This window comes from Miscanthus floridulus, chromosome 18, assembly GCF_019320115.1.
Source record: "Miscanthus floridulus cultivar M001 chromosome 18, ASM1932011v1, whole genome shotgun sequence".
Lineage (NCBI taxonomy): Eukaryota > Viridiplantae > Streptophyta > Magnoliopsida > Poales > Poaceae > Miscanthus > Miscanthus floridulus.
The window spans coordinates 48,765,781-48,790,341 of record NC_089597.1 but is presented as its reverse complement, the minus strand read 5'-3'; the positions used below and the strand labels follow the sequence as shown (position 1 = coordinate 48,790,341).

The window sequence follows — 24,561 nt, the reverse complement described above, 5'->3', positions numbered from 1 at the left end:
GGTCAATTACAAAGCTGGAGGAAGGCATTGGGTTCTTGATAGTGGGTGCACTCAACACATGACCGGTGATGCAAGAATGTTCAACTCAATCAACACCAATGGCAATGATGGTTATGATAGTATCACATTTGGTGACAATGGCAAAGGCAAGGTCAAAGAGCTAGGTAAGATTGCAATATCCAATGACATGAGTATTTCCAATGTGTTGCTAATAGAGAGCTTGAACTTCAATTTGCTATCCGTGGCTCAATTATGTGATCTTGGATTCAAATGCATATTTGGGGTAGATGATGTAGAGATTATAAGTGTAGATGGCTCTAACTTGATCTTCAAAGGCTTTAGACATGAGAATCTATATTTGGTTGATTTCAATGCTAGTGAAGCTAGATTATCTACATGCTTGTTCACTAAGTCTAGCATGGGTTGTGAAAGCATCTAGGCCCCTAGTTGGGTTTCGGTGATTAATGACAATACAAGATTACTGTGACTAATATGTGTTTTGCAGATGCAATTAAGTTAGGTCATGGTAATGGCAATTGATTGGGCAATCATGGTTGTCATGCCCCTACGATGAAAATCGTTTCGGTTTTCAAAGGATGGATGTATAAGAGAAACAGGTTAGAAAGGTGCCAAATAGGTTAAAGCCTGAGCAATCTTGTTAGGAAGGCTACAGAGTGAAAGCTTCATATAGGATCAATCAGAGATTTGGCTGGATTTCACAATTTCTTTAGTTGCTTTTCTTCTTTCATTTCATTTGTATTCTTTCATCTCTTTCTTCCTGTTGTATTTTACTATTTTTATAATCTGCCCTGGTCATGTAGAATATAAAGAACAACATCTTATTCGATATTTTGTATTAGTTTAGCCCCTTTTTTTGTTGGGGGGGTGGGGGGGGGGGGGGGGAGGGGGGGAGCTCGTGATGTTTTGAATTTTGTGCAATATAGCGTGAAATTGTTTTTGTCTCTTCTTCTGAAACATCGAGAACCTGTGAAACAAGGAAAACATTTCTTATCGGCCTCCATTCCTTTAGGTTTGGCCTGGAACGGCCTGGAACATGGCCCGTTTCACCTGAAATTATTTGGTCCGGATTGAAATTGGGACCGAGCGAGAATGGCTGTTCGGATAGGCCCGATCCAAACCACAAACCAGGTTTCAGTCTAGGCCTTTTCACCCCTGCTCAGTTCGTGTTGGAGCCACACCTAGTAACACTTGGAATCAAACCAAACCAGGTTTCGTCAACCACCATGATCCACTCAATCCGGTCCAGGAAGAGTAATAGGCCCGTTTTCAACATGGAACAAACGTACGAGGCCTTAGTTACTACTAGTATAATGCCCTCTAACGCTGCCGACAAATCAAATAAAAAAATATTTGTAAGAAAATATTTGTTTGCCAATCAACGAGATCTAAACTTGGTAAGAAAATATTTGTTTTTACATGTTTGGCACCATATGCTTGGAAGAATACAAGGTTATAAGCCAATAACCAATACAACTTTGTTTTCTTTTTTTTCATTTGGACTAACAAAATTGATAAGCTGGCTACACACATGCATACTATAAAGCAAGGCTAAATCCACCATTGTCCTCAAGCTCAAAATACAACAACTGAAAAGAGTGTCAACATACTTGTTCGATGCAATTACACAATATATCAAGTACTTGGTTCATTTCCTGGACGGCTTGTATTACTCTTAAAAAAAATCAATGTATCCTTTTTGGGCCTGTTCGCTTGGAGGAATTCTGGAGGAATTTGGATGGTTCGAAGGAATGCTGGAGGAATTTGTGGTTCTTTTTTTAGCGCAACTTTCAGTGATTCTACCAACTCATCTACTCCTTTTCTCTTTCCGTTTCCTTACTGACTGTCGGCGCTGAAATTTGAAGAGATATCAAATATTAGTAATTGAAATTAAAGCTGAAGTAAAAAAGCCAATATGTCAGGACAACATGCCGCCTGAAGAATTGCAAACAATATAACCGGTCAGGTTCAGGACTGAAATTTAGAAATGGAAGACCTGCTGCAAAAAAATATGGAAAGCATAATCTGGTGAGTTAACAAAAATCAAATTAGTTTTTGTACTTTAAAACAGTTTCTGGCCTCTATCTAGCATTACAGTTGATTCCAATATGTAATCTGAAACAACTTTAGGTAATTAGAGTTCAATCCAATAGCTAAACAGATAACTAAAACTCTGCAAACTGTATTTAAATAAGAATTAGGTCATAGTAACTACTTCTTGGAAATTTTAATTTGAGTCATTAATTGTAGTGTGGTTTCATGCACAGGCTGTAGAGACAAAAAAAGGGGGGGATTTGAGATTCGAGAACTTAACTGTGAGACCGCTTACAATCGGCACTTGATAGCCATGGAATCAACTGGCGGACCGGAGTGGGGTGAGCTCCCTAACAAACAATGTTGCTGCTGCATCCCTAACAAACAATTGTAGGCATGGCACTATAGCTGAGTGTGAGCTCACGAAGGGTTAAAGCGTGGCCTAAAGATGAAGAAAAAAACTTTGATTTTGCAACTAAGCAAAGTAATCAAGATCAACTTCGTAGTATAGTATATTTGCCCGTGCTAATGCTACGGGCCACATTAAGTCCAAAGTTAATTCTATCAAATTTGAAGTACTTAATTAATTGTGCTTTGTTAAAGCTGTTTCACTGAAAGTCAACCATGTTACAGGGTACTAAAGATTAAAAAGATAAAATCAATTCAGGGTAGGAAATTGTAATTGACTTCAGAATATCAATCATCATTTGATCAACACTTCTGTAGCACAAAGGCATGTTTTGCACATGGATTAATCACAAAAGTATCAGAATAGTACAAGTAGCATAGCATGCCTAGTACCTAACAAGGTCAATCATCATATCATTTGGATATTCAGCTTTTCGCAATCACAGTGTCCGATCAGAGTAGTGCAGCGGCAAAGCCATGACAAATCTGGACCGGAATTCTCTTCCCATATGCATCCTGCACTGATTTCATTCACACAATGACAGTAGAAGATAGAAGGGCCACTCACCAGATGGTTTATACGATGGGAACGTGACGTAGCGAGGGCAGTAGATTCTGCTGTTCGGTGCAGTGCCAGCCTCAAGCGTGCAATCACAAGGCTGCCATGAGATGCAAGGCAACCATGTTACAGGGCTCAGAGCAATCATGTTTCTACCTTGACAGTTATGTCTAGTATAGGTTTCTCTTAGTTCTGATGGTCCTTTCTTAGCTATTCCAGAAATTAGAGCCTACTCCACTCCTAATCAAAAGCTGAGCTCTTATTATACTCATCCTATATAGCAACATAAGTTTTGTTTTTTAGACGAGCTGCGGTATAAGTTTAGTTTCCTGCTTTATTTGACTTATTCAGATATTTAGAAACTGACATGACTGATATAAACTACCTACCTGATAATCCTTGTGGAAACAGAGCCTGAATTCTTGAACTAAGCCGTTCTTACAGACAAGTGATGGCATTGCCCCAAATGCATACTCAATGACAGCAACAATATTGCCCCAAATGCATACTCAATGACAGCAACAACATGGCACCAACATTAAGATCTGCAACATAGCAAAGTTAATCACACTGAGATGACATACTTGCAGTGGTTCAGACATCTCATTCTGAAAAAGTTTGAGAAGCTTGCACCTTATTTATGTTGAATTTGGTTGGTCTGCAGCATGATGGCCAGCCCCCGTAGTTGTACTGTGTCCAGAGACCAGCAGTACAGTACTTGGATGCAACTGTCTTGACCTATCTATTGCTTTGGGGCCGAAGTGCAACTGCACAATGCATAAACATGGCATCGTTTACAGTTGCAATGGAACACCAACACATTCCATTTCAGTGTCAAGAAGTTCAACACCAGTTTATGTATGATGGCAACCAAATCAGCTTGTTGAAACAACAAATCAGGCGGTAAACTATTTGGAGGCTGCTCACTGTTCCTGCTCATCATGTTTTACGTTCATTTTCAGATGCAGCAAAATAAATAAATAAAACACACCAGCATCTAGGGATTTAGGGATTCACCATCCAAAAAACAGAGAGGGCACCTGGGATTAATGATCGTGGCAGTCACAGGTGGAGGAGGTACAGGTAGCCATGTAGAAGTCGTCGTCGTGCTTCTGGCGCTGCTGAGCATAGAACGCGGCGGCGAGGGCCTCGGCGTCGGTGGTGTCAACGGCGTGGTCCGACTGCTCCTCACGAGCGTCCTGCTCCTGATCCCCACGCGCGTCGTAGCGCGCCCGCTCCTCCTCCTCCTCCTCCCCGTCGCGGGTGCGGAGCAGGGGCCCACCACCGGCGCCGGAGTCCCCGGCGCGCGAGGTGGCCGAAAGGATCGCGGTGAGCAGCTCGTCCTGGTCGGTGGCCTCGCGCTCGAGTCGCTCGGCGCGGGCGCGCAGCTCGGCGGCGTCGGCCTCGGCGTCTGCGAGGCGCGCGAGGAGGGAGGCGGCCTCGTCCCCGGCGGCGGCGGCGCGATGGCCCGCGAAGATCTCGGCGGCGCAGTGGGCCGCGGGCGTTGGCGCGGTCGTCCACGCGGCGGCGCGCGCGGAGCTGCCGCAGCTGGTCCTCGGAGCGCCGGGGGAGGAGCGTCTGCGACTCCGTCCAATCGGAGGCCGCCGGAGCTGGAGAGCTAGTCGTCCGCGACGGCGAGGGATGGCTGGGTAGGCACGTGGCGCAGGAGCGCGGGGCGCGCGACGCGATGGGGGTGGGGGGAGAGAGGAGGAGTCGGAGTCACGCGTGGGGAAGAGAAGTCCGCGATTCCCGCGCGTGGTAGAGTGGGCGTCGTGGGGAGGGAGAGTCGCGCGAGGGGCGAGCGCCTGGATGTGAGGAGTGACGAGGTTTGATCCAAGTTGATGAGATGTGGTATGATAAAGATTCAGGCCTCGTTGGTTTTGGCCCGCAACGGTCCAGAATGCGGCTTGATCCGCCCGGATTGATATGGCCCAATTTGAAGTCGGGTTGGACTAGGGTTGGTCGTTCGGTTAGATATGGCTCGGAATTAAAATAGATTAATCCTGGCCTTTCTTCCCCCTCTTTGGCCCGGAACGGAGACGGACCCTCGTAGGTCCACAACCTATCCTGGGCGTGGCGACACGAGCTGGCACGACTCGAGCGGACGCGAACGACATGAGGCGACGGCGTGGCATGAGGCGACGGCGATCACTTCTCATCGAATGTCCGTGCTCTCCGTCGCGTTCTCGCCGATAAAGCATCGTCCTCGTCCATGCCCCCTTCTCTCCCCAGCGCTAGGGGTTTTGCTAGGGTTCTTGCCTCTCTGCTTGGCAGTTCTTGAGGAATGCCGGGAGGTGGCCCAGGAGCGGGTGTGTGGTGAGGCCGTGGGTGGTGGCCCTCTTCTTCTTGGTTGTCAGGTGGTAGGAGATGTAGAGGAGGAGGAGTTGTTGCTGCTCAGTTTGCTGCTTGCTACTATTGCAGGATGGATGGATGAGTGATTCTGTTGCTCTTGTATGGTGATCCAGCATAGCCGTAGGGGTTCTTGCTTGCCCAATTCCACAGATCTCTACACATCTCCTCGACCCCGTACTTTGCCCCGCAAGATTTTATATTGTTCTCGTTAGGATCGAGCGATGCCATGCTGAGCCTGAACCCAGAAGCCAGCACCAGCAGCAGCCTATCACTAGACGCAATAGAATCAGTCAAAGAATGTGGCAGCGTAGTCCCGTGTCATCGTCTGCTGTCGTGGGAGGTGAAAGGTCCTAATATGGCTAGAGGGGGGTGAATAGCCTATTTAAAAATCTATAAATCAACTAGAGCAATTTGATTAGTATGATAAATAGCGTAATGTAAACTTGCTCTAGCTCTACAAGGGTTGCAAGCCACCTATTAACAAATCTAGTTACAATGATTACTTAGGCACATAAACTTGCTATGTAACTACTCACTAAGAACTCTCAAACTTGCTACTCTAAAGAGCTCAACTAGATGAATGTAAAAAATAAAGCAAGCTCTCAATTCTAATTACACTAAAGAGCTTGTATCAACTAGTTTGCAAGAATGTAAATAAGTGAGTAGGGTGATTATACCGTCGTGTAGGGGATGAACCAATCATAAGATGAATATATAGCCAATCACCGGGAGAATGCCAAAGACAAGAGACAATCGATTTTCTCCCGAGGTTCACGTGCTTACCAACACGCTACGTCCCCGTTGTGTCGACCAACACTTGGTGGTTCGGCGGCTAAGAGGTGTTTCACAAACCTCGTCCACACGATAGGACACCGCAAGAACCTACCCACAAGTGAGGTAACTCAATGACACAAGCAATTTACTAGAGTTACCTTTCGACACTCTGTCGGAGAAGGTACAACTCCCCTTACAATCACCGGAGATGGCCACGAACAATCACCAACTCGTGTCAATCCTCCACCGCTGCTCCAACCATCTAGGTGGTGGCAACCACCAAGAGAAACAAGCAAAATCCGTAGCGCAACACGAATACCAAGTGCCTCTAGATGCAATCACTCAAGCAATGCACTTGGATTCTCTCCCAATCTCACAATGATGATGGATCAATGATGGAGATGAGTGGGAGGGCTTTGACTAAGCTTACAAGGTTGCTATGTCAATAAAAATATGCAAGAGTATAAGCTTGAGCCGGCCATGGGGCTTTAAATAGAAGCCCCCATCAAATAGAGCCGTTATACCCCTTCACTGGGCATAACGCGGGCTGACCGGACGCTGCAGTCCAACTGACCGGACGCAGCACCGGACGCTCTAGTCATGAATACCGGACGCGTCCGGTCGGCATACCGGACGTGTCCGGTAGCCCCTAGACTGCCACATGTCCAGTTCAAACCATCATAGCCGTTGCTACTTAATCTGCCGACGACCGGACGCTCACATCGGACGCAGAGACTTAATTGACCGGACGTTGCAACGTCGAGTCCGGTCGAGTCCAGTAAGCCACCAGGGCCGACCAGACGCGTCTGGTAGAAACTGACCGGACGCTGAGCCTCAGCGTCCGGTCGAGTACAGTAAGCACCCATGGACGACCGGACGTCCGGTCACACCGGACCGGACGCTGCCAGCGTCCGATCGACTATTCTACCGAACACTGCTTTCGCTGAATCATACCGGACGTGTCCGGTGTGGCGACCGGATGCATCCGGTCGCTGAGTACGTCGCTGAATATCGGACGTGTCCGGTCACCATACCGGACGCGTCCGGTCACTCTGTAAACAGCGCGACTCACTCCTTTCCGACTCTATCTCCTTCACCCTTGCTCAAATGTGCCAACCACCAAGTGTATCACCTTGTGCACATATGTTAACATATTTTCACAAACTTTGTCACGGGTGTTAGTACCTTACTAGATCCTAAATGCATATGCAATGAATTAGAGCATCTAGTGGCACTTTGATAACCGCATTTCGATACGAGTTTCACTCCTCTTAATAGTACGGCTATCTATCCTAAATGTGATCACACTTGCTAAGTATCTTAATCACTGAAACAAAATGGCTCCTATAATTTTACCTTTACCTTGAGCCTTTTGTTTTTCTCTTTCTTCTTTTCCAAGTTTAAGCATTTGATCATCATCATGCCATCACCATTGTCATGATCTTCGACATTGCTTCATCACTTGGAGTAGTGCTACCTATCTCATAATCACTTTGATAAACTAGGTTAGCACTTAGGGTTTCATCAATTAACCAAAACCAAACTAGAGCTTTCAATCTCTCTCTTTTTGGTAATTGATGACAACCCTTTCACAAAGATATGAATTGAGATTTAATTGAATCCACGTTGCTTGCCCAAGCATATTTATCATGTGTAAAGAATATGGACAAGTTTCATGAACTCCAAATGGTAGTAATTGCTCCCCCTACATATGTGCTAAGAGTTTGGATTGTAGCTTGCACATATGCTTAGATAGGAAATATAGGAGTCAATTTCTACCAAATGATGCTAAAGTATAAGAGATGGACCTTTGAAGCGTGATACCAATCGGAGTGCACCAATATACTATCCTTAGCATCATTAGTAACTAGACATATGCAAAAATTAGAATACCCCGTGAGATCAACATTACATGCAAGGGTCTAGTTTCCATAGAATGAACATAAGTCTAGCTACTTAGCCTATGCATGCTAGTTTTCCATTTCATCATTCAAACCTATAACTAGCATACACCACACAAGCATTGATATTTAAATTAAGAACTTGTACCATGCAAGCAAATATATGAAATATTCATTCAAATGCATCATACAAGTTTATGAGCTTGCTCCCCCTACTTGTGTGCTCAAAATTTTTAAAATTGATCCCTTTCCTTTATCATATCTCTCCCTATCACTCATATCTTTGTTTCTCTCCCTCTTTGGCAACAATTAGCACAAAAAGTGAGCTCAAATTATAGATAGGTTGGGGTAAAACCATGTGAAATGAGGATCATTTTCCTAATTTGGTTCAATCTAGATTACTTGCAAAAGATATTTAACTCGGTTTGATCCAAGGACAAGCTTCTTCACACCTCCAAATAAGGGTTATCTTGTACCATGTTGAATTAAACACGTATAGCTCATTTTCTAAATCAAACATTAGGTTTACAAACCCACAAACATGTCATATGCTACCACTAGACTATTTCAAACATACCAGCAATAGTGGTACCATACAAGCATCAAATTCATTTGATTTTCATGAATGAGCCTAGGACATGATAGGAATGACTAGATGCACTAAACAAGTCCTTAGCAATGGATGGATGACATGTCAATCAACTTTACCTTGCTTTGCTCGAAGAAGAGGCATGTCATATAATGGGGGTGCATCAACACATATTTGAGAAGTCAAGTATGTTCAATTCATTCCTTAGCTTGCAAAACCTCTTCTCATCAAGTGGCTTGGTGAATATGTCGGCAAGTTGATCTTCGGTGCCCACACTCTCTATACAAATGTCCCTTTTTGTTGGTGATCTCTTATGAAGTGATGACGGACATCTATATGCTTTGTTCTTGAGTGTTGAACCGGGTTGTTGGTGAGCTTTACGGCACTTTCATTGTCACATAGCAATGGCACTTGCTTGAACTTGATTCCAAAGTCACTCAAGGTAGCCTTCATCCAAAGTAATTGAGCACAACAACTACCGGCTGAAATGTACTCCGCTTCGGCGGTTGAAAGTGCTACACTATTTTGCTTCTTTGATGACCAAGACACAAGTGATCTTCCCAATAGTTGACATGTGCCCGATGTGCTCTTTCTCTCAACTTTGCATCCCGCATAATCGGAATCCGAATATCCAATCAACTCAAATCTTGCTCCTTTAGGATACCATAATCCAACATGTTGTGTATGCTTCAAGTACCTCAATATTCTCTTAGTTGCCTTCAAATGACTTTCTCTTGGTGAGGCTTGAAATCTAGCACACATGCATATACTAAACATCACATCCGGCCTTGATGCGGTCACATAGAGTAGATTTCCAATCATGGATCGATACATCTTTTGATCCACCATGTTGCCACTAGCATCACTATCTAAGCTTCTACTTGTCCCCATTGGTGTACTAATAGCTTTACTCTCATCCATTTCAAACTTCTTGAGCATGTCCTTGATATACTTGCCTGACCACAAATGTTCCATTCTTCATTTGCTTGATTTGAAGACCAAGGAAGTAACTAAGTTCTCCAATCATAGACATCTCAAACTCACTTGCCATCATCTTGCCAAACTCCTCACAAAATTCTTGATTTGTTGATCCAAAGATTGATATCATCAACATAGATTTACATTACAAATAAGTCATTTCAAGCTTCTTGGTGAAGAGAGTGGTGTCAACCTTTCCCATCTTGAATCCCTTAGAGAGTAGGAAATCCCTCAATCTCTCATACCATGCTGTAGGTGCTTGCTTCAATCCATACAAAGCCTTTCTCAACTTGTAAACATGGTTGGGTTTCTTTTCATCCTCAAAACTGGGAGGTTGCTCAACATACACAAGCTCATTGATGTATCCATTGAGAAATGCACTCTTCACATCCATTTGGTACAACTTGATGTTGTGGGCACAAGCATAGGCTAATAAGATCCTAATTGCTTCCAATCTTGCAACCAGGGGCATATGTTTCTCCAAAGTCAAGACCTTCAACTTGAGTGTAACCTTGAGCCACTAATCTTGCTTTGTTCCTTATTACTATCCCATCTTGATCTTGCTTGTTCCAAAAGACCCACTTAGTTCCTAATCACATTATGATCCTTAGGCCTCTCAACTAAATCCCATACTTGGTTTCTTATGAAGTTGTTTAGCTCTTCATGCATAGCATTGACCCAATCAACATCTCTCAAAGCTTCATCTATCTTCTTAGGTTCAATGGATGACACAAATGAGAATGCTCACAAAATGAAGCCAATCTTGATCTTGTTTGCACACCTCTTGAAATATCACCAATGATAGTGTCAATGGATGATCTCTTGCAATATTGGTTGGTTGAAGCACTTGCACTTGATTGCTAGCATTTGATTGATCACTTGGTTGAGATGATGAACTAGTCATTTATTGATCTTGCACATTGCCATCACTAGTGCTTGCTTGGATTTGATCATGAGAACCACTAGCTTGCACATTTGAGTTAGAGAGTACTTGATTCTTGTCATCTTCAACATCAATCACCTCTCTAGGCCTTATATCACCAATGTCCATAGTTCTTCATTGCATTGACCAATTGAGTGCCTCTCACATCATCTAGATTCTCATCTTCCTCTTGGGAACCATTTGTTTCATCAAATTCCACATCATGAATCCTCCTCAAGAGTACCACTAGCCAAATTCCAAACTCTATAAGCCTTGCTAGTAGTGGAGTAACCAAGCAAGAAACCTTATCACTATTTCTTTTCAAACTTGCTCAATCTAGTGCCTTTCTTCAATATATAGCATTTACAACCAAAAACCCTGGAAGTATGCTATGTTGGGCTTTCTTCCATTCAATAGCTCATAAGGTGTCTTCTCCATCATGGGGTGACAATAGAGTCGGTTGCTATAGTAGCAAGCCGTGTTGATTGCTTCGGCCCAAAATGAATGACTCACATTGTACTCACTCAACATTGATCTTGCCATATCAATCAAGGTTATATTCTTTCTTTCAACTAAGCCATTTGATTGAGGAGTGTACTTGACCAAGAATTGATATCTAATTCCAAATTCATCACACAACTCATCAATTCTAGTGTTCTTGAACTCACTACCATTGTCACTTCTAACTTTCTTGATGGTTGTTTCAAACTCATTGTGAATGCCCTTGACAAATGATTTGAATGTTGCAAACACATCACTCTTGTCAACAAGAAAGAACACCCATGTGTATTTAGTAAAATCATCCACAATCACAAATCCATATTTATTTCCACCAATGCTAGTGTATGTGGTTGGTCCAAACAAGTCCATGTGCATCAACTCAAATGCCTTAGATGTGCTCATCATGCTCTTCTTAGGATGTATATTACCAACTTGCTTTCCAGCTTGACATGCACTACATAGCTTATCCTTCTCAAATGTAACATCTTTCAAGCCTCTAACCAAGTCATGCTTAATCAATTTGTTCAATTGTTTCATTCTAACATGACCAAGCCTTCTATGCCATAACCAACCCATGCTAGACTTAGTGATCAAACATGTTGATAATTGAGCTTCTCTAGCATTGAAATCAACTAAGTATAGATTCTCATATCTAAATCCTTTGAATATTAAGTTAGAGCCATCTACACTTATGATCTCTACATCATCCACACCAAATATGCACTTGAAACCAAGATCACATAATTGAGCTACCGACAAAAGGTTGAAGTTCAAGCTTTCTACTAGTAGCACATTGGAAATGCTCAAGTCATTGGATATTGTAATCTTACCAAGCCCTTTGTACCTTGCCTTTGCCATTGTCACCAAATATGATACTATCAATCCCATTGCTCTTGCTTTCATTGATTGAATTGAACATTCTTGGATCACCGGTCATGTGTTGTGTGCACCCACTATCAAGTACCCAATGCCTTCTTCCGGCTTTATAGTTTACCTACAAAAGAAGATTAATTCCTTTTAGGTACCCAAACTTGCTTAGGTCCTTGTAGATTAGTTACCAAGGTCTTTGATACCCAAATGGCTTTCTTCTTTAGGACCCACAATTGGTGTACCAATAAACTTAGCCTTCACACTATTGGCACCCTTATAAAGCATGTAACAAGAATCAAATTTGATTGAGGATACATTAGGTAGCTTGTTCTTGTTAGTCTTGCAATTTTGCTCTATATGCCCAACTTGCTTGCATCTATTGCAAAACCGATCATTGCCCTTCACAAAGCTAGCTTTGGGAGTGACAAAGGCCACCTTGCCTTTCTTAGGGGTATAGCCTAATCCTTCTTTATTAAGAGAAAATCTTTGGCTACCCAAGCACTTTAGCAAGTGGGCTTCTCCACCATAGGCATTGCCTAAGGCACGAGTGAGCTTATTCACCTCCTTCTTGAGGTTCTCATTTTCCACCATAAGTGAGGCATCAAAAGTGAGACCATCACTCAAAGGTGAAGTGGAAGTGGTATTGCTACAAGAAGTATTAGTGAGAGCAACAAAAATAGATCCATTAATAAGATCACATGTTAGTCCCACATCACATGATATGATCACTTGCTCCTTCTTGGCTTCCTCCACTTTGACTAGCTCAATGAGAGAGGAGTGAGCCTTTTCAAGCTTAGAGTGAGCTTTGCCAAGCTTCTCATGGGCTTCCACTAGCCTCTCATGAGTGGCATTGAGCTCATCAAGGGATTGCTCAAGAAATTTGACTTTCTTGTTCAATTCCTTGCACTCCTTTCTCTTCATCTCAAAGCAAGTATGCACTTGCTCACACATGTCCATGAGCTCCTCCTTGGAGTACTCTTTATCATCATCACTCCTACAAGCATCACTTTCACATTCATCATCATCACTCACATCATATTTTATCTTGGTAGGTTTTGCCACGAGGCATGTCGATGGAGTGTCGAAGATGGAGGGCTTGTTGTTGATGGCGACGCTTGCTAGTGCTCTCTTGATATATTTCTTGTCATCATCACTAGAGCTATCACTATCCGAAGAGCCATCACTATCCGAAGAGCCATCACTATCCCATGTGACCACATAGCCTCCACTCTTCTTCTTTTGGAAGGTCATCTTCTTCTCCTTCTTCTCCTTCTTTTCTTTCTTATTCTCCTTGTGCTTCTTCTTCTCATCCTTATCATTGTCACTATTATATGGACAATTTGCTACTACATGACTAGGGCTCTTGCAATTATAGCATCTTCTCATATACTCTTTCTTCTTGGTGTGATCTCTTCTCTTTCTTGCACCATAGCCCTTCTTCTTCATAAACTTGCCCATCTTATTCACAAAGAGAGCCATAGCCTCATCATCAATATCACTTAGATCCTCATCATCACTTGATTCTTTCTTGGACTTGCCCTTGTTTTTGTATGATGAAGAACTAGCCTTGAATGCTATGCTTTTCTTCTTCTTGTCTTCTTCTTCCTTCTTATCATCCTTGTCATCCCCTTCCCTTTCCACACGGTATGTCTCTTGTGTCATGACATCACCTAATACTTGGTTAGGGGTGATATCCTTTAATCCTCCTCTTATGATAAGCAATCTCAACATCTCAAACCTTGGAGGTAGGCACATCAAGAATCAATGAGAGATATCATCATCCTTGATCTTCTCTTCCAAAGCCTTCAAGTCATTGACAATTACTTGTAGCTGATGGAACATCTCTAGAATGCTCTCATCATCCTTCATCTTAAAACTTGTCAACTTGTCCTTGAGGATGTATAACTTGGCACTCTTCACCGCTGGTGTGCCCTTATATGTTTCCTCCAATCTCTTCCACACCTCATTTGCTTTTTACAATCCTTGATTTGCTCAAACACCTTGGAATCAATGGCATTGTATATGGTGTTGACAGCCATTGTATTGCATTGCTTGTTGATCTTATCTTGGTTGGTTGGATCATCGGGATCAATGATAGCATAGTCATTCTCGGTCACTTCCCATACTTGATCATTGATTAAACCAAGATACATCCTCATCTTTCTCTTACAATAATCATAGCATGTGTCATCAAAGAACGGTGGTTTGCCCCCCACATGGTTGAACACAACTTGAGCAATAATTTGACACCGAGGTTGTTAAGCTTTCAATTAAACGGTGACCACGGCTCCGATACCACTTGAAAGGTCCTAATATGGCTAGAGGGGGGGGTGAATAGCCTATTTAAAAATCTATAAATCAACTAGAGCAATTTGATTAGTATGACAAATAGCGTAATGTAAACTTGCTCTAGCTCTACAAGGGTTACAAACCACCTATTAATAATTCTAGTTGCAATGATTACTTAGGCACACAAACTTGCTATGTAACTACTCACTAAGAGCTCTCAAACTTGCTACTCTAAAGAGCTCAACTAAATGAATGTAAAAAATGAAGCAAGCTCTCAATTCTAATTATACTAAAGAGCTTGTATCAATTAGTTTGCAAGAATGTAAATAAGTGAGTAGGGTGATTATACCGCCGTGTAGGGGATGAACCAATCATAAGATGAATATATAGCCAATCACCGGGAGAATACCAAAGACAAGAGACAATCGATTTTCTTCCAAGGTTCACATGCTTGCCAACACGCTATGTCCCCGTTGTGTCGACCAACATTTGGTGGTTCGGCGGCTAAAAGGTGTTTCACAAACCTCATCCACATGATAGGACACCGCAAGAACCTACCCACAAGTGAGGTAACTTAATGACACGAGCAATTTACTAGAGTTACCTTTCGGCACTCCACCGGGGAAGGTACAACTCCCCTTACAATCATCGGAGATGGCCACGAACAATCACCAACTCGTGCCAATCCTCCACCGCTGCTCCAACCGTCTAGGTGGTGGCAACCACCAAGAGAAACAAGCAAAATCCATAGCGCAACACAAATGTCAAGTGCCTCTAGATGCAATCACTCAAGCAATGCACTTGGATTCTCTCCCAATCTCACAATGATGATGGATCAATGATGAAGATGAGTGGAAGGGCTTTCACTAAGCTCACAAGGTTGCTATGTCAATGAAAATGTGCAAGAGTATAAGCTTGAGCTGGCCATAGGGCTTTAAATAGAAGCCCCTATCAAATAGAGCCGTTATACCCCTTCACTGGGCATAACGTGGGCTGACCGGACGCTGTAGTCCAACTGACCGAACGCAGCACCGGACGCTCTGGTCGTGAATACCGGACGTGTCCGGTAGCCCCTAGACTGCCACGTGTCTAGTTCAAACCATCATAGCCGTTGCTACTTAATCTGCCGATGACCGGACGCTCACATCGGACGCAGAGACTTAATTGATCGGACGCTGCAATGCCGAGTCCGGTCGAGTCCAATAAGCCACCAGGGCCGACCGGACGTGTCTGGTAGAAACTGACCGGACGCTGAGTCTCAGCGTCCGGTCGAGTACAGTAAGCACCCATGGACGACCAGACGCGTCCGGTCACACTGGACCGGACGCTGCCAGCGTTCGATCGACTGTTCTACCGAACACTGCTTTCGCTGAATCATACCGGACATGTCCGGTGTGGCGACCGGACGTGTCCGGTCGCTAAGTATGTCGCCGAATACTAGACGTGTCCGGTCACCATATCGGACGCGTCCGGTCACTCTGTAAACAGCGCGACTCACTCCTTTCCGACTCTATCTCCTTCACCCTTGCTCAAATGTGCCAACCACCAAGTGTATCACCTTGTGCACATGTGTTAGCATATTTTCACAAACTTTGTCACGGGTGTTAGTACCCCACTAGATCCTAAATGCATATGCAATGAATTAGAGCATCTAGTGGCACTTTGATAACCGCATTTTGATACGAGTTTCACTCATCTTAATAGTATGGCTATCTATCCTAAATGTGATCACACTTACTAAGTGTCTTGATCACTGAAACAAAATGGCCCCTATAATTTTACCTTTACCTTGAGCCTTTTGTTTTTCTCTTTCTTCTTTTCCAAGTTTAAGCATTTGATCATCATCATGCCATCACCATTGTCATGATCTTCGACATTGCTTCATCACTTGGAGTAGTGCTACCTATCTCATAATCACTTTGATAAACTAAGTTAGCACTTAGGGTTTCATCAATTAACCAAAATCAAACTAGAGCTTTTAGGAGGGCTTAACATACACGTAGCATCCATCGAGGCTCCCCTCTTGTTGTGGGGGGACCGGGGGAGCACCAAAATACTTGGATTCAATCATCTTTGGTGTCGGCAATGAGCAGCCGGCCAGCGGATGTTATCACTCTAAACCTAAATCCAAAAAACAGCATTAGCAGCATACTTACTTCCATTTGAGCTCTTTCTATCCCTTGGCAGTTGCCGCATAGACGATCTTTGCGTCTCCAAGCCTTCGCCTAGCAAACACCAGAGGGATTTTCTGTATAGACAGAATCAGGCAGTCAGTCAATCAGTTAGTAGCCGGGAATCAATGTATAATAATAACTGAACATCATTCAGTAAAGACATGCATGCATGATGATTTATATAAATAATTTTTTTACCAAACACTTTGGGAATCCGTCACTCGGTTATACTGTATCTATTTTCTACTCCTACCTTACTAGCTTGTTTTCCCAAGCACTTTGCAGAGCCAGAGCTTGCTGTCATTTTCAATTTTCATAGTACTGGGGAGATCAGTTCATGTGGCAATTAGCAGCTATTTCAGCGTTGGTTGTCCATACATATCTCTGCATGGTGATGGAGTAATCAACTCTGATTGAACCTCCGCCTTCTTGGGATCCGGTACCAACTCCAGAAGGTACTCCAGAAGCTTCTATATGACAATAAATTTATATATGCTTCTATATGACTATCATCTTTATTACAGCTTCTATATGACATGGTCAATAATATTTAGCTTCTATATGACATGGTCAATATTATTTAACATTTATATGACTCAGTTCCTTTTTCGGAAACTGAGTGGTCCTTCCATTCTAAAAAAAGATTCGGGAATAAACCCATCCATTATTTAATCCATGGCCCAATCAGATGATCCTTTGTTTGAGTTTTTTTATTCGGCTTTTTGTTTGGTGGGTAAGAATCAGGTTCATGTCTGTAGGCTCTGTTCTGTGTCTTGCAGACAAAATTTTCAGTTTATGTGTTGGTGCTTTCTTAGTTTCTTGCAGACTAAATTGAGCTTCTTCTTTGTTTTAAAGGCTTATGAGTTGTTATTATCCTTTGTTTCTAAGAAGAAAGGTAGGACCTCTTTAGCCTTGCAATTCATTCGTATTCGTTGGGTTCAGTAGGGTCTGTAGCTTGGTCATTTATTTTTGTACCTTTAGTTTTCTGAAGCTATATAATAGTGCTGCTGCTCTGGTTCAAAACATGCTGCATTAGACATTGATAATTGTGTTGGCATTTTTCTGCGAACCATATATATAAACTCAGATCAAGTTATAAAGAATCGTGTTTATGAACACCCTACGACTGACAGCATGCATTAGGCATTATAAACAAACTCAACATAGGTGTTTTCTGCAGGTCATTGATCGATGGCTGCCGGGTTTTTTTCAGTAACAACAACCGGTGACAGTAGCAGCTTGTGGATTTAGTCATCATCATCCAAACACAGAAAAACACCATTGATTTTGGTTTTTGTCGCCTTTTTTTTATTTTTGTGTGCAGTCAAAGGAGAAGGCTTTTAATCTGTGGGAAAGCCTCTGTCATCATGGTGTAGGTTTTAGATAGAGAAGTGAGAAGATCACAAATAGATGTATGAGAAGAGCCATAGTACTATCACACTGGATCTTTGAGGTTTGGCAACAATAGGAGATCTGTATGTAAACGTAGGTCATCAGTGTCCATGGCAAGCAAGAGATGTCTTGCTGTATATTGAGATAAGAGTAATTTTAGATTGCAGTAAGCAAGTTGACACAAGCTGAGCAGTGTTTGAATAATTTAGAGTGAATGTTGTAATTAGTTTTAGAAGTCACGCGAGACTCAACCCTTCTGGAACTTACCATTTTCCTTCTATTTTTTTTGTAGGCGTGCAACCAATGTTTGCTTGTGATGATGTGACAAAACTAGTGAAAGAACTGAAGACATGAGGCCAATTCTCTTTCAATGTTTGTTCAGGTGCTAGTTGCAGAGGTCTCTTATGTAAAGACTCGTAGCTAGGTATTTATTTTCAGTTTGTTTGGGAGTATATGATGAAGATTCAATTATGTTTCGTATGTTTATGTAATGAACATGCATGTGAAATCAGGCCAGTTCGAAAGTCGACTACATTGATGTGCAATGTTTGTGTGAACTTGCAAGGCGTGTGCAATGTTTGGTATATCAGCGATCCATTCTAGGATGCATTAACTTGATGAATTATTGATGCTGAAGTGAGGAAGGTTTTATTCCTGTGCAGCTGAACAGTGATTTTGACAGAAGGAAACGAAATCTTAGTCTGAAATTGAATCCAACGGGATTAAATGAACCGGCCGGATTCACGTGATCCTTGCCTGAAGGTTTAGGATGGGATTGAAACCCTTGGTGCCGAACGGGCCCTCAACCAGTCTAGTGCGGTGGTGGAGAAGTGCGGCAGGAGCGATAACGGAAGGACGGAGAGAGACAAGGGTAGGAGAGAAGAACAAATTTTTTTCCCCATGCGACTCGCTCCCATGCATAGGACCTGGTTCCCTGTTTTTTCCTATTGGACCAATGGTCACAGTGTAACGATCCGGCTCCATGCAGTATAGAACCGGGTAAGGATCGTCCACTGCGGAGGCTCAGAGAAACTAGAAGCTAGGTGCGATCTCGTCCATTCGTTCAAAGATTGGTTGGTTCTAGGTGTAATTTGTTGGATGCACTTATGAGAGTTCATGACTGTGTTGGATATTGTTTGGTGTGCCATTAGAAAAGTTTACATCAGTGTATTACATGTGTTAGACAGTAGAGATACCATAAAGGAGGAGGAGCTCAAAGAAGTCCTCCAAATAAGATGAGTCATTTTGATCCATCTCTTCGGCAATATGTCAGGTAAAGGCCCATTCTTTGGTTAGCTAAGAAAACCTTCATTTTTTTTCCTCCTGAAGGCCCTGAAGCTCCAAGCAGGTAGCAGGTGGAGAGTGTTACGGAGTATCATGGAAGCGCTTGTCCTAATTCTTTACTCCTACCTCGAACGAGGAAGAGATAAGAACAAGATGATGAGGATCGTGTGATCGATCCAGCCGTGGATAGGAAGGAGAAGCAAAGGGCACTCAAGTCTGAAGAGAGATTTGGTTCAGCTGCTTTCCGTGATTACAACTTAACGACTGCAAGACGGGCGATGATGATACTCCTCCATATGCGTCTGGGCGTCGGGCCTATGATTGGAGGATACGAGTAGTACTCCTCCCGTCCTACGGTGCTAGCAGTATGCAACTCGGACATGGCAGAATGGCGCGCACGCCGAAGATGTCAGAGAATCGGTGTCAGAACGCGTGCCGGCGCAAGCCACCCCCACCGGGTCCGATTCCGATTCACGAGCTCACGGCCGTCAGGTCAGTCCAACAGCACCACTTCTGCATACGGCCAAACGATGAAGTGGACCTGACCAGTGACCAGACACCTGCCTTGTGTTTATTCATTCGACCAAAATCTCCGTGACTGAATGACGCTGTAACAACTGGGTTAATTTTACTGCCTACCTGCCGGGCTTATCATAGTGGGTGATAAAATTAAAATATATTGTTACTCAATCCGTCTCATCGCTATGATATCTGTACCGGTAATTTTTTAAGTTTAACTAGATTTATAAAAAAATAGTAACAGATTAATTTATTATAAAAATAAGTTTAACCATCTATCTAATGATACTAATTATTATATATTATAGTAAATTTTAAAATTTTCTTGTATATATATTTGGTCAAAATTAAAAATATTTGACTACTAACCACACTTATTTTAGAATGGAGAGGGAGTATGGTTGTTGGGGACCAATCCTAGAGTACCCGAAGAGAAGGAGCTAATGGTCATCAACATTGATTCATTCGAGCAGTCAAGAGCGCGACTACAGCTCCAACCGATCCCCAGGCGTGCAGGCTCTGCCTCGCTCGACCTCGAGGTTGCAATCTCCGCCTCGCCCGACCCCGAGGCCACGATCACCGCCTCGCCCGACCCTCTGGGGGCAGGCTCCACCTCACCCGACCCCGTGGGTGCGGGCTCCGTCTCGTCCGACCTCTTGGGTTCGCACTCCGTCTCGCTCAACGGAGACCCATACCGCCGCCAACGACTCCAGGTTCAGACGTATGGGCCTGGGTCAAGACTATAACATTAGGGAAGAGACTGGCATGCCTCGATGTAACCCGTGGCCATGACGGGCCATACCAGAGGGTTCACATCAAGAATAACGTCTGATGTGCCGATCTTGTTCCGCCTAACCCTCGTACGAATGGTGACATGCGCGTCAGTTCACCACGACGTCCGCTAGGACGGGATGGAACGCTATGACCGACAGATGACGCCTGCGCGTGGCGCCAGTGACGGATAGGGCCGCGATGTGGAGCTATCCCTGTTGACATCTACAGGGTCGGCGGGAACCACATAAAGGAGAAGAAGGACCCAACGATCATGGAAGCTTTCCTCTCTCTCGTTCTTCTCCTTTTACTATGTTGTAATCCGTGCTTTCCCCTGGCCTATAAAAGAAAAGCAGTACGTCCCCTAAAAGGGGCTGATCGAATCACCCCGAACCGATCGGAACATGAGATAAACACACAAGAACACGACACGAATACACGGCCGAGCAGCGATCGAGCTCTCAGCACCCGTTCACTCTTTCCACCAGAGACTTAGAATCATTTTCCTCTCTCGCCTGTTTGTAACCCCTACTTCAAACTTTCAGTGCTAGTAACACGAGCAGCAGCGACGAACTGGACGTAGGGACTTTCTACCCGAACCAGTATAAACCTCGTGTCCCCTAAGCACACCATCGGAGCCAGACGCACAATATTAAAAATTTACTCATCGGTGATAACTCAAAACACCGACAGTTGGCATGCATTGGCACCACGCTTTCCTCCGAATAGAAAAGCGCGTTTGTCACAAAAATTATATTTTTAATGAGCCAAACGTTTTCTTAGCTAACCAAAGAATGGGCCTTTACCATCCCCCAAAACACAGTAATTTTTTATTACCTATAAATATTTCAATTACATAGCCACAAAAATAATTGTTTCACCTATTTTTAATGATAATCTTGTGTATTTTTTTCTATGAATACTAAATACATATATAAAAGTATTGAAAAAGCTACTAAGACATCATGTTGTATATATTTATCATATTTATGAGGCGTCATTATGTGTCCACCCCCTTAGTCAAAAGTCCTGGTTCTGCCACTGATTCTACTCAAATTTACATATCTGGTAATGCCACTTGCCCACTCCCGCTCATGCTATAGCACACGAGAAACAGCGTTGTTCCTCGTAGGAGAAGCAAATATTCGTTCCCAGTCAATTCGAAGCAAATGCTCATGGTTTGGTCTTGGTCATAAAACTAGTCTTTTGTCTCCGTCCGTGCGGTGCACTTGTAGTTCTTTTCGGAAACATGTAGTACTGCTGGCACTGTTTGCCGAACTAAACATTCGTTTCTCAACTAATCACACGCACCAGTAGAGAACTCCTCGATCAAAATGGGCTCTAGTCCCGGAATTTTTTGCGCCCGGGACTAGAGATACCTTTAGTCCTGGTTGGTGGCTCCAACCGGGACTAAAGGTCCCTGTCCAACGGCTACTGCGCCAGACAGAGGTGGCAGGGACCTTTAGTCCCGGTTGAAGCCACCAACCGGGACTAAAGGTATACTTTTACTCCCGGTTGGTGGCTCCAACCGGGAGTAAAGGTCTACTCCCGGGCCGTGGCTGCGCCCGGGGTTGGAAAGTTACCTTTAGTCCCGGTTGGATCCATCAACCGGGACTAAATGTTCTCCCTTTATAAATCGGTCGTCTCCTCCTTCCTCCCCGAGCCCGAGCTCAGCACATTTTGAAGCTCACTGCAGTAGTGTTCTTGCTTCCTCCCTCCCTCCATTGTTCCTCCATCCATTCTTCGATTCCTCCGTCGATTTTTTCGATTCCTCCGTCGATTCTTCAGTTGTAAAGGTTACCAATCTCATACTCTCATTTTTTACCATTTTCTTATGCCATTTTGTTCACTATATATATTTATGGTTCTTTATTGTGGTTTTTTTCATTTGTAAGCAATTTGAGCTCAAAATCACTTCAAGCTTGCATATTTATATGAAAGAAGGTTAAAGTATATATAAATATAAAGTTAGAAAATAGTTAGAAAATTATAGCAAATCCTTACTAGTTGAACTTGCGGACCGTGTTCAGGTCGGCGAGGATGTTCTCTGCCGAGCGGTAACGGACGTCAAGGAGGAGCTTTGATTCTACGAGGGAGAGCGACAACGGTCGTGGAAGACCGTGTTCCCTTCCTCGTAGAATCGAAGCTCTTCCTTGACCAAGTACGGTGCCGTCCGGTGGAGAAATGCTCACCGAGCTGATCACGTAAGCAAGGTCAACTAGTACGGATGGTTATTTATTCACATGTACCGATATCGTCGCAGTAGTCTGTCAATCACCGTACCTAAACGTAGTAGTCTGTTATGTGTGTACATTCCCATTCTTCTGTTAATTTGCGGAAATATCATATGAATTACTTACCTGCCGCAGTAAAAGACGAGAACACAATGACCATTAAAAATATTATTGTTTAGAGATCTAGATAATTTTATAGTTTGTTAATTTTATTTGTTTATAAAAGGAGAAATTTATAGTGTATTAAAAAATGAGTATAGAGAGTAGATGGCAACTGCTTCCGGGTCCTCGGCCTCTCATGGGTTTCCATGCGGCAAGTGTCGTGATGAGACGAAGATTGTGATGGAGTACCGAGTGAAGAAGGAGGGTCCCAACAAGGATCGTATCTTCTACAAGTGTCCGGATCGTAATGTGAGTTATTTTATCGTATTTAATGATTATGGTTAGTTTATACCTATTTTTATGATGGTTGTGATTAAAGTTCTAATTTTTTGTTTTAATTTCAGTGGAATGGCAGTGGACGATGTTCAGGCTTCTACTGGGAGGAAGAGTATGTTGAACTCGTGCAAAAATATCTTGCACAACAGGCAGATAAGGCGGCTAATGAGGCAGTGATCCAGCCGAAGAAGCCCAAAGATGTTGCACAATCGGGGGATCTGTCTGTTTTAGTTGAGATTGGTCGCGAAATCCTTGTGCTCCTGAAATGTATTTTAGCTTTAGTTCTTTTAATGGTAGTTGGGATTGTCTACATTGTAGCGATGCTTTCATAAATTTGTATCTTTTGTGGTGGCACGCATGTTGTATAAATAATTAATTATGATCTAGGTTTTAATATGATATTTATGTCATGTAATGCAGATGAGCCGTTATTGGATGTATAATGCTGATCGCCGCTCCCAAGAGTTCATTGACGGCGTGCATTCTTTGTTACGTGCGGCCAAGGCAAACAAACGCGACGGTTTCATATGCTGCCCATGTGCCATATGTAAGAATACGGTGGAATATCCTTGCTCAAGGACTCTTCATTCACGCTTGTTCAAGTCGGGTTTCATGTCAAACTATATTTGTTGGACAAAGCACGGAGAAACCGGTGTTGTAATGGAAGAAGGTGAAGAAGAACAATGGGACGACAATGATATTATTCCTGATGGTGCGTGCTTCAATGATACTGCAATGGGAGAAGCTAAAGAAGAGGTAGCCGCAGAAGATGAGCCGGCTGATGATCTTTGTCAGGTCATTCGTGATGCACAAAGAGAATGTGAAAGTGAAAAGGAGAAGATCAAGTTCGAACGGATGCTAGAAGATCACAAGAAATTGTTGTACCCAACTTGTGATGTAGGGTAGAAAAAGTTGGGAACCACACTAGAATTGCTGCAATGGAAGGCAAAGAATGGTGTATCTGACAAGGGATTTGGAGAGTTACTAAAAATCCAAAAGAAGATGCTTCCGAAGTACAATGAATTGCCCGCCACTACCTACGAAGCAAAACAAGTTGTCTGTCCTATGGGGCTAGAAATAGAGAAGATACATGCATGTCCTCATGACTGCATCCTATACCGTGGCAAAGAGTACAAGAAATTGGATGCATGCCCGGTATGCCATGCGTCGCGGTATAAGATCAGGCGAGATGACCCTGGTGATATTGAGGGCGAACGTCCGCGTAAGAAAATCCCTGCCAAGGTTATGTGGTATGCTCCTATAATACCACGCTTGAAACGTCTGTTCAGAAACAAAGAATATGCAAAATTGTTACAATGGCACAAAGAAGACCGTAAGGTAGACAATATGTTGAGACACCCTGCTGATGGGTCCCAGTGGAGAGCAATCGACAGAGAATTCCCGGAGTTTGCAAATGACGCAAGAAACTTAAGGTTTGCTTTAAGTACAGATGGTATCAATCCTTTTGGAGAGCAGAACAGTAGTCATAGCACTTGGCCTGTTACTCTAAGTATCTATAACATTCCTCCTTGGTTATGCATGAAGCGGAAGTTC

The 24,561-nt window shown here is 43.3% G+C and overlaps 1 protein-coding gene across 1 annotated transcript; it reads right to left on the bottom strand.

Annotated features, from left to right (window-relative positions):
- Positions 1–1,495: 1,495 nt before the first annotated feature.
- Positions 1,496–5,487, bottom strand: LOC136523797 (uncharacterized). Its single transcript, XM_066517356.1, has 6 exons — positions 5,308–5,487; positions 3,653–4,971; positions 3,409–3,564; positions 3,029–3,119; positions 2,333–2,429; positions 1,496–1,870 (listed from the first exon to the last, which is right to left on the bottom strand). Exons 1-2 carry the CDS (start codon positions 5,485–5,487, stop codon positions 4,066–4,068), a joined length of 1,086 nt encoding a protein of 361 aa, XP_066373453.1. The 3' UTR covers positions 1,496–1,870; positions 2,333–2,429; positions 3,029–3,119; positions 3,409–3,564; positions 3,653–4,065.
- Positions 5,488–24,561: the final 19,074 nt, after the last annotated feature.

Coding starts and splice junctions, on each gene's coding strand:
- LOC136523797 (XM_066517356.1), bottom strand. CDS start 5,487: ATGCTGGATCACCATACAAGAGCAACAGAATCACTCATCCATCCATCC. Junction 4,972..5,307: donor CGCTCCTGGGCCACCTCCCG/GCATTCCTCAAG, acceptor GACCAACCCTAG/TCCAACCCGACTTCAAATTG.